General features: G+C 45.4%; 2 protein-coding genes across 6 annotated transcripts in view; both read left to right on the forward strand.

Annotated features, from left to right (window-relative positions):
• LOC109474822 (rho GTPase-activating protein 32-like) overlaps positions 1 to 10,038 on the forward strand; it is a 27,025-nt gene extending 16,987 nt beyond the window's left edge. For 4 of the 5 annotated variants that reach the window (XM_019775227.1, XM_019775226.1, XM_019775229.1 and 1 more), the window contains 8 exons: positions 266 to 415; positions 946 to 1,193; positions 2,102 to 2,178; positions 3,750 to 3,857; positions 4,286 to 4,425; positions 4,681 to 4,864; positions 6,153 to 6,424; positions 6,621 to 10,038. In XM_019775227.1, coding sequence (XP_019630786.1) covers positions 266 to 415; positions 946 to 1,193; positions 2,102 to 2,178; positions 3,750 to 3,857; positions 4,286 to 4,425; positions 4,681 to 4,864; positions 6,153 to 6,424; positions 6,621 to 7,003 — 1,562 coding nt within the window. In that variant the 3' untranslated portion in view covers positions 7,004 to 10,038. Of the gene's footprint in view, positions 1 to 265; positions 416 to 945; positions 1,194 to 1,925; positions 2,003 to 2,101; positions 2,179 to 3,749; positions 3,858 to 4,285; positions 4,426 to 4,680; positions 4,865 to 6,152; positions 6,425 to 6,620 lie in introns of all 5 variants that reach the window. The other variant, XM_019775228.1, reaches the window with a different exon arrangement.
• Positions 10,039 to 10,426: 388 nt separating this feature from the next.
• Positions 10,427 to 15,725, forward strand: LOC109474821 (suppressor of RPS4-RLD 1-like). Its single transcript, XM_019775225.1, has 6 exons — positions 10,427 to 10,965; positions 11,456 to 11,625; positions 12,157 to 13,359; positions 13,613 to 13,753; positions 13,931 to 14,191; positions 14,479 to 15,725. Exons 1-6 carry the CDS (start codon positions 10,719 to 10,721, stop codon positions 15,127 to 15,129), a joined length of 2,673 nt encoding a protein of 890 aa, XP_019630784.1. The 5' UTR covers positions 10,427 to 10,718; the 3' UTR covers positions 15,130 to 15,725.
• The last annotated feature ends 78 nt before the right edge of the window (positions 15,726 to 15,803 follow it).

Genomic DNA, 15,803 nt, shown 5'->3' on the forward strand with positions numbered 1-15,803 from the left:
GTTAGAGCAATTGACTCAGGATCCTCAGGTTCTGGGTTGGACTGCCCAACCAGACCCATTGATGTTGTCCCCTCAGGGGAAAATGAGTTTGTTTTTTTCTTGTTTAAAATCAAAGGTCAATGTATGGTTGCTCAGCAATCATCGTATAGTAGAAAGAGGGCCTAACTGTGCAAAACCAAGACTGTGTGTATTACCTGGCTTTAATGTAATACAAACAAACAAACTAACTCTCTTATGCTATGTTCTTTCCCTGACTATTGCACAGTGTCCAAGAAGCACGGTAAGCTGATCACATTCCTGCGGTCCTTCCTGGCGACACGACCGTCCCGCCGGCTGCTGCAGCAGACAGGGATCCTGCGGGAGCGAGTGTTCGGCTGTGACCTGGGGGAGTACCTGCTGCGCTGTGGTGTGGATGGTGGGGACATGTTACGTTCATATAGAATACAATATGGTGTAATCCATATATATCACCCAAGGTACCAGCCTGACCGCAGGTCGAATCGCACGACAGCTGAAATTTATGTCATATCCACCCAAGAAAACATGCCTTTCAATGCAAAATGAGCCAAAATTTGGTGTCCCTAAATGAAAAATGCAACATCAAGTTCAACGTCCAAATCTGGTTTTCAAATTTTTTAATGCAGCACATACAGTTCAGGTAAAACCTGTTCGAATTATTCTGTGGAGCATTTGGAAGCCCTTGTTATAATCAAATAGAACCCCAGTCTGTACCGCTAGTTATCACATGAGCCGGAATCAGACGTATTGCGGCCCAGGTATGACACATAGTGTTTTACTCATCACTCTGCTATAAACTATTACGCGGTGTATGACTATGACAGTATTATATAAGGTCTAGGGAAAAGGTTGTGTTGCCAATTCTCAGTCCAGGAAAAAGTAGGGTAGGTATGATGTTTTGAAGCTGTAATATTATTGTTCCCTCAGTCCCACCGGTGCTGGCCTGCTGTGCAGAGTTTATAGAGAAGTACGGCATCATCGACGGCGTGTACCGACTGTCGGGCGTGGCGTCCAACATCCACAAGCTGCGTGCAGAGTTTGACATGGAGTCTGAGCCGGACCTGGCTAAGGACTGCTACAGGCAGGACATCCACTGTGTCGGCTCCCTGCTCAAAATGTACTTCCGCGAGCTGCCCAACCCACTGCTCACCTACCAGCTCTACAACAAGTTTGCTGTGAGTCACAGACACACACTCGTAAATCTCTTCTGCAACTTAGGCCACACCGACTTGATTATATGAATGACCTCCTGACATAAACTTTTACCCATTTCCAATTAAAAAAGATGTTTGTGACCATACTGCCTCTTTAGATACTTGAGGGGTGAGAAAGGACAAAAGAGAAAGAAGATGCCAGAGGAAGGGAAGCAGGGCTTGAATGACCACTTGTTTGCACTAGCAAGTCTTCAAAAGTCAAGATCTGACAGAAGTTATTGTTTGGTAGAAGAAGAAGTATACCATGCTCATTTGTTCAGTCTTCCTGACCATAACAAAAACAATTTTTTTGCATAACTTTGCACGCTTCAGATTTGGGCTGGCCAGAAAATGTCATCCATATGATCAAATCAGTATGGCATCATGAAGGCAGTTCAATGGACCCACGGCTAAACTGTCAGTTTAGTGATTGTGCCATACTATAGGTCCTCCTGTGCCTACAGGTACATTGGGCAGCAAGGTTCCATCTTGAACGGATGGCAGCTGCTTCCTCAGTCTCTACTTAAATTCTCTTTGAAGGATCTGTGACAGGTGTTCTTTGGCCTGATATTGACTTACAGTGCATATTATTACTACCACTTTAGATATACACACAGTATATTCTTGAATGACTGCATGAGTAAGACTGATTACAGGCAGTGTGGTTAACTGTGTATACATCAGTGTTACTTGACCCCTGTTGAACCTCTACAGGAAGCCATAGACAACAAGGAGAACAGGTTTCAGCTGATCTATGATGTCATCCAAAAGCTGCCCCCACCGCACTATAGGTGAACCTTAGCTGCTCACTTGGCCTCTCTCCTCGCAGCTTGTGGTGCATGTCTGATCCTTTCTCTCCTTCCTTCCTTCTGTGCTGGACTAATCTGTAGGAGGCTGTTGAAGACAGGGAGAACAAGCTGGTGAAGATATATGATGTGATACAGCAGCTCCCCCCACCCCACTACAGGTAACATACACACCTGGGCAGGATTCTGTCATGACTGGGACAGGATGATCATACTCGAATCATGCAGGAATACAACAAATTATAGGATGTGTCAGATATGGTGGCATTCTTTTGTCTGTGTTTGCTTGTGTGCAGTAACAACACATGAATTGGGAAAATTCCCTAACCACAGACCACCAAAGGTCAGACACAGGAAGTTAGGCCCCAGAAGCTGGCTGGGAGCCAGCAGGAAGTTGACTATGGAGTCTGTTAACAGAAAGCCAGTGATATAAACACTATACAATCATGTAGTTGATAAAACAAGAAATTCACAAAAGAATTTCTAGAAAAGTAATTTGTTAGCAAAATTATTACTTCATTTGTGTGCAGAGGGTTAATAAGAACATGAATTGTAAATTTGAATTCTACATGTATTTTATGTATTATACACATCACCTGTCTTGATATGTACCAGTAAGAGATAACGATTCATGAATGAGCACATTGGATCTCAATACTAGTATCTACATAGCACATGTTCCATGGCAACTATCATGTACTAGCATTGATGAAATCACCTAACTAATAGCTCTTCTAACTGTTGCTAATCCTTTTGCATCTGGACAAATATCTGTGCTTCTTTCATGTGCATGTTTACGTACTTTAAGTTACCAAATGAATACTTTGTGTTTAATTTCACCAGATTATGTCAGACTCTACTGTCCCTTTCATCTGAGCTGTATTTACATTGTATATTTTACATTTATATTTCACTTCCTATACAATTAAGGAGGGAAATATATTGTTTTGGGTGACAGTTCTTCATGTTCTTACCTTGCCTCCCCTGGAATCCCTTGCCTTATAGATGTACATTGGTACGTTGTCTCACCTGGATGTTCTTACCTTGCCTCACCTGAATGTTCTTACCTGGATGTTCTTACCTTGTCTCACCTGAATGTTCTTACTTTGTCTCACCTGAATGTTCTTACCTTGTCTCACCTGAATGTTCTTACCTTGTCTCACCTGAATGTTCTTACCTTGTCTCACCTGGATGTCCTTACCTTGTCTCACCTGAATGTTCTTACCTTGTCTCACCTGGATGTTCTTACCTTGTCTCACCTGGATGTTCTTACCTTGTCTCACCTGGATGTTCTTACCTTGTCTCACCTGAATGTTCTTACCTTGTCTCACCTGAATGTCCTTACCTTGTCTCACCTGAATGTTCTTACCTTGTCTCACCTGAATGTTCTTACCTTGTCTTACCTGGACATTCTTACCTTGTCTCACCTGAATGTTCTTACCTTGTCTCACCTGAATGTTCTTACCTTGTCTCACCTGAACGTTCTTACCTCGTCTCACCTGAATGCACTTACCTTGTCTCACTTGTATGTTGTTACCTTGTCTCACCTGAATGTTCTTACCTTGTCTCACCTGAATGCACTTGTCTCACTTGTATGTTGTTACCTTGTCTCACCTGAATGCACTTGTCTCACTTGTATGTTGTTACCTTGTCTCACATGGATGAACTTGCCTACCTTTCCTGACCTTGATGTAATACACCAGTCTCTACCTGCCCCTTTCTCCCTCCCCAGGACCCTGAAGTACCTGATGGAACACTTGTCCCATGTGGCGACCTTCAGTGACAGGACAGGCATGCATTCCAAGAACCTGGCTATTGTCTGGGCCCCCAACCTTCTCAGGTAGGTGCTGTACCTTCTCTTGGGTTTATGTGATAAAAGACTGGTTATTCTACAGTGACCAGTACATGTTTATAGTAGAGGGGAGTCATTCCTCCAGCTCACCAACATCTTGCACAAACAGTCGTCCCTCAGTAAGACATCTGGAGCTGCATAGTTCCCGTTTGGAACTCTTATTTAGCCAGTCACGTGACGCCTGTGGCTTCTCCAAGTGTACAGAGGCTAAATGAAAAAAATTCACAAAGTTCTGACTTTTATACCTTCCCAGTACATAGGAAGGAAGCAGGAAGTGCATTCTACAAGGAAGGAAGAGCAGTTACTGTCTGTGTAAGGTCAATGACAGGCTTGTAGAGGCCTGACAAGTGCAAGGGCAAGACTAGTGTCCCAACAGAAATACCAATTGTCCCTCCTACATGGTTGTACCCCTGCAGGTCGAAGGAGATAGAGTCCGGAGCGGCTGCGCTGATGGAGATCCGTGTCCAGTCGGTGGTGATCGAGTTCCTGATTCACCACGTGGACCTGCTCTTCAGCAACAAGCTGGCAGGGACTCTGCTGGGAGCGCCGTCAGAAGGTCCGTATAATCTTTCTTCTTTTTGGAATTACCTAACCACAGATCACAAAAGGTCAGACACAGGAAGTTAGGAAGTCAGGTACCAGAATCTGCTGGCCAAGAGGAAATTGGCCCTGGGGTTGGCAGGATGACAGTGAGAAAATGTATTAAGAGAAAGTCAAAATGAATAAAGCTATTCACAAAAACTCACATCTTGTTTTCTTTTGCTTGTATGAAAAGATGTCTCTAATATCCATTACTTGTTCCTTGTTGCAGATGCCCTGAAACAAGCCCGCCGCCCCAAGTCTCTGGTGCTGTCCACGCCCACCAAGCTGCTGTCCCTGGAGGAGGCGCAGGCCCGTACCACCACAGGCTCCCTCCCCTCACAGGGATTCATAGAGGTGGGAGGGGGGCCTGCCAACCTCCCGCAGTACCATGCCATTATTGACCTCCCAGAAGGGTAGGTGTTCCTGTGGTACTTGCACACACATTCTCTTCCACCCCCCACAGACACATACACATCCCACAGACACATACACATCCCACAGACACATACACATCCCATAGACATATACACATCCCACAGACATATACACATCCCCCCCACAGACATATACACATGCACACACATCCCACTCCCCCACAGACACAGACACATCCCACCTCCACAGACACATGCACACACATCACACTCCCCACAAACATATACACATCCCACCCCCATAGACACATGCACACATCACACTCCCCACAGACACACATGCACACATTCTTTTTGCATGACCACACCATCACTTATTCTCTATCTGTAATTAGTTCCTCTCTTCCTGTCTACTCTATCTCTCTCAACTCTACTCTTTCTTCAAATTTCTGCATTTACATTTCATAGATGCCAGTGTATTTAGTTGAGATGTGACGTGTATCTTGATACCCATCTTCTCTCCCCTCCTTCTCTGTGGTTCTCCGTGCCGTTGTGTAGTTTTCTCTCAAGATCTCGCCACTTGCCAGCCTACTCTCGTAGGTGGTCCCTGTCTCTCCCAACAAAGTACAACACCATTCTGGGGCTATGGGGTAGAAACAAAGAGTAAGCCTTGTGTGTCTTCTTAGCTTGCACGTCTGGACCTTAATGTGCACTCTGGAATTTGGAAGGCAATTGTCTTTCAAGTGCAAAATCATGGACTGCTTGCGTAGATAAGGTTACCAATTTGACATTTGCTCCATTGTAGGATAATGTGTAGCAGCTGATGCATGTACATGTATGAGGTCTTGCTAATAGTGGTTAATATGTTCTACAAAGCTTGTATACATGTGACTGCACAATCTGCCACTGCCAGCCTGCCCATGTTACCTTGTTTATGACATACCTGGTAGACTTTATTAGCAATATTGGAGTTCTTACACACAATCAAGGTCTACTTACCCCCCCCCCCAATGTATAGGTAGTCAAACCTTGTACCTTCCTTCAAGTTGATAATGACTGATGCTACAGTACTCCTTGTCACAATAATATGTAGGTTGGGCTGTGACTGAGTTTGTATCCCTTGGTTGTGCAAAAGAACTGTCACCCTATGATTTATAGTGCCATCACATTTTCATGGTGTAGAATTTTCAAGCAGACTATGACAGCACCAACCTCTAACAAAGACAGCCTTATGACACATGCACGACTATCTGCAGAATGCTCTGTTTGCAGTTGTACTACAATCGTGTAAAAATGCAACCTTGATATATACTTTTCTTCTGTCCAGACGCAGGAGGACAAACTCAGACAAGTACAACAAGAGTAAGAAATCCCCCCGTGGCTGGAGGTCCATCTTTGCCAAGGAGAACAAGGAGAAAGCTGTGACTGACGGTACGAGAAGGAAGGTGGAGATAGAGAGGCTGGATGCGCCCGAGCAGCGAGAGTCCAGACTGTTCCCGGCGCAGACAGACCGGGCCGGACTGTCGCCCTGCCGCAGCGAGGAGTCCATCCCCTTTGCTCTGGGCAGTATGCCACGGGAGGAGGCACCTGAACCGAAGAGTAAGTTAGCTTGTCAGATAGCCAGCACCAGTAACTGTACTTGAATTAGCCCTTGATTTCAATCACTATTTGAATCAGTATGTATTTGAATTAGTCTATTGTTACAACCACTGTCCTTGTGACTTGTATGTTACCTACCTTGTATGTTTCCCTTATATTTTGAGTCACAGAGAGATTGCATTGCCTTCCTGTCCAGGTCTGCAGCCAGTGCGTAAACCTGTCCTCCCCGTGTCCACCAGCTCCTCCAGTAACGGCATGCCCCCCTCCCCAGACTACCTGAAGAAGGCCACCTCCCACGACTCCTTCTTTGACCTCCCGCCGGCCACGCTGGCCACCAGCTCCAGTCCGGAGGAGGAGGAGTGTGACAGGAACCCTGATGTGAGACCTGCTGAACACACCCAGACTCCAGAACACCAGACAGGAGAAGCAGGAGCCACACTCTACCCACCTCCCTGGAGATGGACTATTCCAAGGACCCAGCGTTGTCCCCTCAGAGTCCTCCCTTCATCGACATCAGCCCGGACTGTTTCCTGCCGTCCGAGGCGCAGCATGGCAGTCCGTACTCTGGATACAGGCTAGTGGAAGGTGGTCGTCCAACCGAGCAAGAAGACGTCAAGGCGGTGAAACTCAGGCACCCTTCCGCACCCATCTCGATAGCTTTAAGGCCCAAAGACAGAGACTCTCAGTCCTTGACAAACTACCCCGTGTCAAGGTCGCTTTCTCCCGTCCGAGAAGCCAAGCCTACAAGCGTCACACCACCTGGTACAGAGTTTGTCCCTCCGAAAATGCTGAGAAGTGTAAGCGACTGCCCCGCCCAGCTGCTTAGCAGCCCAAGAAGGCAGTCCTTCCGAAAATCCTTCACAGAGGGGCTCCCTGAAAACTATAAGACAAGGGAACAAGAGGTGGAGTCTGACACGTATGCTCCGTATCCTGGAAGTGTTGCTCCTTCAAGAGCAGTTCCGCCACAGGGTTCTAATGTATCCAATTCTATGACCAGACAGAAAGACCAGGATTTTCGGAAAATTCCTCTATCAGCGTTAAACACAAATTCCAATGCCTCCTCTTCCATGAGACACTCCTACACCTCTACCCACAGACCAGAGACTGAGCACAGCAACATTGTGTACGTGGAGGGGCGCTTTTACCAGGTCCACGGACGTAGCGTCAGCATGCCTGTACCAATGTGTCAAACTACATTAACCACATTTGCTCGTCAGGAAGGCGAGAGGCTCCCCCAAACTACATCCCACCGCCCGTCCCACACAGACACTACTCCGCAAGCCCCACCCCCTCTCTATCACACCAGGTCCCACCCATATCCACCCGACACGGCTGGTGACTACGATAACCTGGTGTGTGAGAGACAGGAGTCGTCAGACCCAAGGACTTCTGGACAGAGTGACAGACATGCCGTCCTGTCCACCTACGATAACCTGGATGGGTTCCCGTGGACGTCAGTCACAGTGCCTGACAGTGGTGTCTATGGTCAGCACGCGACTGCACGCAGTGACGTCCCCCAAACTGTAACGGACAGCGATGCCAGCACCCCCCAGACACTCACCCCTACAAACTGATCACAACACAGCCTCATATGGCAACATTTTCAGTTTTGTTGAACTGGTTGCCACTTTGTTACTAACAAAGGAAACACATAGCAATTCTTGTACTGTGTGCGTGAATGTTCAATGGATGACAACCAATGCCTTTGAGCAAATGTAGGAGGCAACTGTGTTTTTCATCACGCAAAAGAGATTTCTTTTTTTACAGACCAGAATGGTTCAACTTTATTTGTTATGGCAGTCTTCTGAGTGACAGGATGTTATTATTATTATGCATTCTTTATTTTGACTGTCAGTTTGCAAAGCAATTATTAAGCCAGTAGCGTCTAAGGTCAGGCTTTGGAGCTCATTTAAAAACCAGCCTTTCTGTAGAAATAAGGAAAGGCAGACCAACCATACCTAGCTGATGTGTAGCAAAGTATGATGTCACCTACAACATTTATTATCCATTCCACAAGTGAAGCTGTAAATAGTAAGAGCCTGAGATGATGAGAAAGCTCTTCACCATTTGTGGAGAAGAAAAATTCTGTGGAAACATCTACAAAGAACTGGAAACTAACTACTTGCATGTGAAGAAGATTTATCTTTCTTTGTGTCATGAGAATTCACAAAAAGTTGATGATATAAAGTTTTCTCAGTAGTATGTAAATGTAGTAAAACACTTTGGTCATTGGTGGCCAGTCTTTGTTCATGACATGAGAAAATTTTGATACTGAATCTTACAAAAATGTTTGAATTTGCCCTACTATACAACAATTGTACATAAGGTTGGAGAGTAAATATTATGTACATGTATGAATCTTTGTTGCAGCGATGTGGAATGCTTGTAAGCAACAGAAAGTGAGAAACTTGCTGTTATGTGCGTGTATCTGTAGGATTTAGCCTGGGTTTATCCTTTGTAGTTACTGCTGGCTGTACCTTTTTGCTTGCTACCATGGGGACTGGACTTGTTAATAGAGATAACAGGTCAACTTTACATGTTTGTTCAGATTTTGAAGGAGCTCAGTGATTGGTCCCATTCATCTACACCCTCTTGCTGGAGGGCTTATGTCTGATACAGAAATGAACACTGGGGCGCGTTCAATTGACAAAGCTTGATCATCTGTTGTTGCTGAACTGGATGGAATTTTGGAGCTAACATGGGAACAGAAAAATGCTCTAAAAGCCATTGGTAGCAAAAAGGGAGAGCCAGTGGAAACTATGGAGGATACATATACCCACACTATGTAGGTCTCCCTGGACCTGGGCAATATGGCCTGCTAATATGTGATAGTTTCTGTACTCTTTAGAAAAATCAAAGTGTTGTAATTTTATGACTTTGTTTCATGTTAGTGTAACCTTTTTATTTGGCTTATTTCAACCAAGCCTAAAAGTTTATGGGTTTGTACATGTAGAGGGCCTTGTACCAATCTAATAGCAAGGAACACATCTTACAAGATCTCATACCAGTCCAGTACAATGGAATACATGTACGTTCAGGGTTTCATACCAGTCTAATAGCAATTTGACTACATGTACCTTATATCGTGAACACCTTGCTGGTGCAAGCCTCAAGACCCAACCACTTTGGTAAGTCCCTAGACATAAATTAGGTCAGAATAGAGGACTAAAGTAGAATTTCAAATTACCGGTAACGTTAAGACTTCTAAGTAAGCCATGTTAATGTAGTAGCTGTTGTTTCCACACATTGCCATCACACATGCATACCTATTTGATGCATCTTGTTTATTGAATTTCGGTTTCCCCAATCATCTGGAGGTTGATGATGCTCTTAAAACAAGATTTTGATTTTCTTGTGTGTGGCATTAGGTGGATAACCATCTAACACAATATTGTTGAGATCAGAAACTGGGAATCAGTATTACCTTTCCATGAGAAGAAAAAGAGGAAGCAATGAAATTTTGTACCTCACATCCTAAGTCAGACTGTGCCAACAAAACATGCTAGAGAATTCTTCATCGTCTTAAGGTTTCTATAAGGAACAAAAGATTGTAAGTATATGTAGAATCTTTTTGTGTGCAGAAATTACATACCATGCCCTGAACTACAATGTTATTTGTGATGGCTCGGAGTCATGATTGTGTCACATGTGTATGATATATATATTAAAGTACCTTTTGTAGTTGCTGAAAAGAATTATGGTAGGGAGAAAGAAAAGGTAAAGAGGATCTTTCAGCAAAATGATTGACAGGATGAAATGGGTTACTGATGAATGACTTGAACTTGCTTTTGGATACAAAAGTACAACGTTTTGGGTGGCTGAGCTGTGGGTTTGTCCAGACAGAGTACATGTAGGTTGATACCACATAGGTGGGGAAAATTGACAGGCAGAAAGTGAAAAGGAAACGCAATGAACTTGAAAGTCATGGAATTCCAACATACTTCCCTGAAGTCTCCGATAAGCGTGATTTAATCCAAAACTGTGATTGCTTCCTCCTTAGGCTTAGGCTTAGGCTCAGTAAGCTCATGAGAAGCAAGTCTAGCCGTTAAGCAGATCTCGAGTTTTATATCATGTACAATGGTTGATGCTAACAATCGCACAAACGTTTGCTAGCAGGTGGGTCTAACGTCAACCGTCGATGCCTCGTAATTGTGAACTACCAATTGTGGTCAACAGAGTAACGAGAATGTTCCATGCAGAAACAGTAAAATACAAACTGTAATCTCCATGTTAGCTGATAGGTGGCGCTATGGGATAGTGTTTGCAGTCAATAGTTCACCCAAGAGCAGCAGGTATGGCGGACAACGTTCTCGTCAGTAGCCAACGGCACTACATCCAGGGAAGGTACAACGACGCCATCAAACTCTTGTCCCAGGCCCTGAAGGACAAGGGGCGTTCATTGGAGCCCAAGGACACCGCGGCGATCCACTGTAATCTTGCTTCTTGCTATTTAAAGCTAGGACTTCTGCGGAAAGTTGTGTCAAGTTCTGACGCCGCCATCAAAGTGGACGCCTCTTCCCTCCAGGCGTACCTGTACAAAGGTGGGCGTGATTTGGACTATAACTTTTGATACTCTGGTTTTAATACAATTAGGCTTATAGCTGATGCTTTGACTTCGTGAGGAATACTATTAAACGTCAATACATCGTTTTAATGGCATGTTTATTCCGTACTATACAACCCGGAAGTTAAAACATAAATGTTACACACATATTGCACACACACACATTCCTCCCACCCTACATGTAGGTTCCCTTGTTGGTCACTGGTCTGTTCCATGAAAAGCGAAGGGGTGCGATTCCACTTAATTAGATTAATAACATGGAAATGTATGCTTTCATTGATTGGTTGGCGGCATCATTGGTACGCATACATGTAATATGTAAACTAATGGTAGGTAACGTTACATGCAAATTATTAATAGGGCAAATCACCCAACAACCACCTGTTTTTTCCTACCACCTCCTGTAGGCCAATCACTCTAAATTGGAGGTAATGATATCAAAAGTCTTGAATTCTGTCTTCCACCAGGTAAGGCACTGTACAGACTGAAGAAGCCTGACCAGGCGCGGGAGGTGTGGGAGTCAGCCCTCTCCAGGTACGGGGACTTCCAGGTGCTGACTGAGATCCTGGACTGCATCCAGGGTTTGGAGGACGAAAAGTCTGGCAATACACAAGCCCAACAGTCTACCAATATAGAGGTAATCACTTTTAGATCTTCCTAGTGCTGCTCCCGTATTTGTCTACAGTCAAACTTGCCCGACCAACCACTATAAGCCTGCCATCTGGTCATAACGACCGTTTTTCTCGGCCTGGAGTCTGTTAGCTGGGTGCCAGTGGAAATTTAAATGCATAGTATTACCCAGATCCCGGGATTCTTGCACTGAATATTGAAACAGGACGATATTCTGCTACTCTTGAAGGGGACAGAATTTGCTCATCGTGTGATTTAGTTGAAATAGAGAATGAGCTTCACTTCATATTTTATTGCCCTTTTTATGACAATCTTTGGCAAACACTATTTGAGAAATGCATACAGACATAAACAGAGAAACTCGCACAAAAATATAACAAATTCAACAAAATATGTATTAAGAAAATCACGTATTATATAAATATTTCACAGATATGAAATCCAGGTCAGTCTGTCTATACTCTTTTGCTGAAGATTTGTTGAGCTTGGTGTTGAAGCTGACAAGGTCACATGTCCATGATGAGTTCTGTGTCCTCAGGTGAATGGTGATGCAGACAGTGAGAGGTCAACGACCCCCCAACCCATGCAGGAAGGGACAACAGAGAGTCAACAGGACAACAAGAAAACAACAGGTGGCTTTCTGGATCCCAAGAGCACAGAGTTCCAGGTGGCACGGGGGTTTCTACTTGTGAACGAATCAAACTACACCGAAGCCATCAAGCTTTTCAACACCATTCTCCAGCTGCACCCCATGACGTACAAGGCCTACGTTGGGAGGGGGACAGCGTACGCCATGACCAGACAGCTCCTAAAGGCAGAGGCCGATTTTACGCAGGCTCTCACACTTGAACCCAAAGAAGCAGAAATCTGGAAACGCCGTGGTCAGGTACGAGCAGCTCTCGGCAAGGAGAGCCAAGCAATCGAGGACTTGAACCAAGCCCAGTCCATTGCTAAGGACGTGGATGTGGACATACAGAAGGAGGTTGGTCTGATCTATCAAGCAAAAGGTGACAATGTTTCTGCACTCATGCACTTCAAGAGGGCCGAGAAAGTCCTCCTGGGGAAACAGAAGCAAGGAGACCTGGACAAGTCCCAGGGTAAGACCTTGTGGAACGCCATGGGCCTGTGTCAGAACGGCCTGGGGTACTGCATGGACGCCGTGGCTTCCCAGCAGCGGGCACTAGACCTGGATCCAGACTTCCGCGAATCCATCGTGAACATGGCTCAGGCGTACAAGGATTTTGGGAACTTTCGGACGGCAGATGAGCTGTTCACTCGAGCCCTGAAGCTGGAGCCTGGCTGTGTGACCACGCTGAACCTCCACGGCCTATGCCTGTACGGCGCCGGCGAGATCCGCCGCAGCTACGACACCTTCTGTAAGATCCTGGAGATCTCCCCACATAGCGAAGACTGTCTGTTCATGCACGGCATCAGTGCACAAGGCTTGGGGCTGTTCCGCAAAGCCGCGGAGAGCTTCTCCAGGATAAATGGGATGAACCCCTCCCACTGGGCCTACTACACCCGCGAGCTGTCCCTGTTCCAACACCACCACCTGGACATGCCCATGAAAGACTATAACGCAGACATTGAGCTAAACGAGTGTTTCAAGGAAGCGTGGACCAAGAGACTTGACCCAACCCATCTGACCTTTGACTATTGCAAGCAGGCTGACTTCAGTCCAGATATTGCCGATGTGGATCAGAATGCAACTCTTAGTAATGTTGCAAGAGACATTGCAAAGGTTTGAAGCTTTATAACAATGCTTTAGATGTCATTGATGTTTTATATCATGACAGTCACACATAATGTCAGAATTGAAAACCTCTTGGCTTGTTTGATTATTTACATGTATATGCCAGGTAATGGTTTTATATCAAGAAAATCTTCTTGCAATCTCGCGTGCAAGCTAAAATTGGATCGAAATAAGACATGACTGGTTGTGACTGGTTAGTACCACCCAACACGACTGATTGAAGACTGTTCCCCACCCCCAGGTAGCGTTTCCCCTGGGTGACAAGCTACAGTATCACACCCCGGGGTTCCTGGTGAACAGGAAGCAGCACCGCTGGTTTGGCCTGGCCATGCTGGACATGGCGCAGACAGTACGCCGCGTCTGGAGGGTCATGAGGAAACAGGTTTGTTTGTTTGTTTTGCTCAACCAGGCACAATTTTGTAGTTATGTAAATACAATCTGCATAAGACTTAAGTTCGATCCACTCACACACACCATATATACCTACATAGCTCAAAAAAAGCCTAGCTTGTAGAACCTGATTAGGAGGCTACTGAAAAGTGTGTTCCCTCGCCCACAGGACACAGGCGGCAGCATCATCGTGACGGGCCGTGCCAGTAGTGGCTGCCGCACGTCGCACGTATTCGGCTGGCGGGACCTGTTTGACATTGCGGTGAAGTGGCGTCAGGCCTCGGAGCCGAACGACCCAGTGTGGTGGGTGGACCTGCTGAACCAGGAGACCTTTGCTGAGGGTTTTGGTTCCCAGACTCCCATGATCCTCGGACAGTGTCACGTGGTGCGCTACTACCCCTACTGGAAAAAGGCATTCCCCCTGATGAAGGTAAATGGCACATTTTGCACAAAAATTTAAGTGAGAAGAACTTATACACCAGAAAAAGTTGCAGCTTTGTATTATGAATTGCTTGTATTTATGAGCCTAATATACATAGTAACACTTAAACCTCCTTGGTATGAGCTTAGAAACTAGTACTTACAGATTGAAAGTGTTTCCAAATTGCAGGCATGTATTTTTCTATGTTACAAGTTATTTGGAGGCATGGAATGTTCCTGCCTTTGTGGGAACAGTGAATGTTTGTTTGTTAATTGTTGCTCCTGACAACCCCACAGGATCTGATGAAGGACCAGTGTACCCCCTCCCCCGCACAGCTAGAACAGATCAAGGAGGCCAAGACTCCGCACGACCTCTACGTCATCCGCAGTCACGACTTCTACGTGGCCACGCCCTGCCACAGCCAGGCCGTCCCCGGCCGCATCATGGAGGGCACGCGCCTCACCATCCAGAAGAAGACTCGGTACGGCTACACGTGTTCTATCCGCACGCCCGGCACCCCCGCCCGGTGGAAACAGTTCGACCAGGAGATGGGGCATGCCTGGGAGAAACTCTGCGAGGAGGCAGTGGGCCCACAGCCCGACACCAGAACCGTGTTCGAGCTCACCGCCACCCTGGCGTACTACTGGTACAACTTCATGCCCCTGTCCCGCGGCTCAGCGGCCTGCGGACTCCTCTCACTCCACGCCGTGCTGTTGGCCATGGATCTGGAGATCGGGCGGCCCATGCCTGCTGGTTTGCAGGTGGACTGGGAGGCCATCTTCCTGCCCACACCGCGGGACTTCATCAGCATGCTGGATGAGTGGGTGGGCTCCTCTCTGCAGTCCTGTGACCCAAGTCCTCTTCACTCCCTCCCTAATGTGTCAGAAACTTTCTCAACTCTTAGGTCCATTTTGGAAATTCTTAATTATGAAAAAAGTCTAGAATAGTTTCTTCTCTTTACCTTAACTCTGTGTAGGCATACTTTGATTTGGGAAACTTTTGTTGTGGTTTTCTTTGGCAGCAAGAGGGAAATAGAAAATAACGACTTGAAATTTGGTGGACATCAATAGAAGGTTTTGATTATACTGTTATAGTATGTAGTTAATACTAAGAACTTGTGCCCAGAAATGCGAGTTATGCCCCTTGATTCTGCATAAGGCCCCAATCTTTTGATTCAGAGTGCTTGTATGTCAAATTTGGTATGTCTCACTGAACTACGTATCTTGGCTTGAATTTTACTGATACATGTACATGTATATGACAGTGTACAGTCAATTGATTTACTAGTAGTAGTAGTAGTACAATAGATTGGGTACTCTGTGTTCGGGTAATAATATTTTCAATATCAAACTGTAATAATATGTTATACCTTGTATGCTATTATTTCAGGGACTTTCTCTAATATAGCAGAAGCAATCTAAACATTACACATGATACACAGTATCCATAAAATTTCAAATGTTTGCACATGTACATTGTACAGAGGGAAAGATAGAGGCTCCTGGAAAACAATGTGATTCAAAGAAGATGCTTACGTCAAAGCTGTATTGTGTATTTTTGTGGTCATAGTGATCTTTTATTTGCAAAAACAAAAAAAAAACTCTTTTGATTCAGGAAAAAA

The sequence above is a fragment of the Branchiostoma belcheri genome, unplaced genomic scaffold (genome assembly GCF_001625305.1).
Source record: "Branchiostoma belcheri isolate BF01 breed outbred unplaced genomic scaffold, Haploidv18h27 scaffold32, whole genome shotgun sequence".
Taxonomy (NCBI): Eukaryota; Metazoa; Chordata; class Leptocardii; order Amphioxiformes; family Branchiostomatidae; genus Branchiostoma; species Branchiostoma belcheri.

Bases quoted from the DNA above. Each gene is read 5' to 3' on its own strand.
- LOC109474821 (XM_019775225.1), top strand. From the start codon at position 10,719: ATGGCGGACAACGTTCTCGTCAGTAGCCAACGGCACTACATCCAGGGA. The intron at 13,754-13,930 runs GTTTGTTTGTTT...CCTCGCCCACAG, and splicing joins GGAGGGTCATGAGGAAACAG to GACACAGGCGGCAGCATCAT. The intron at 14,192-14,478 runs GTAAATGGCACA...ACAACCCCACAG, and splicing joins AGGCATTCCCCCTGATGAAG to GATCTGATGAAGGACCAGTG.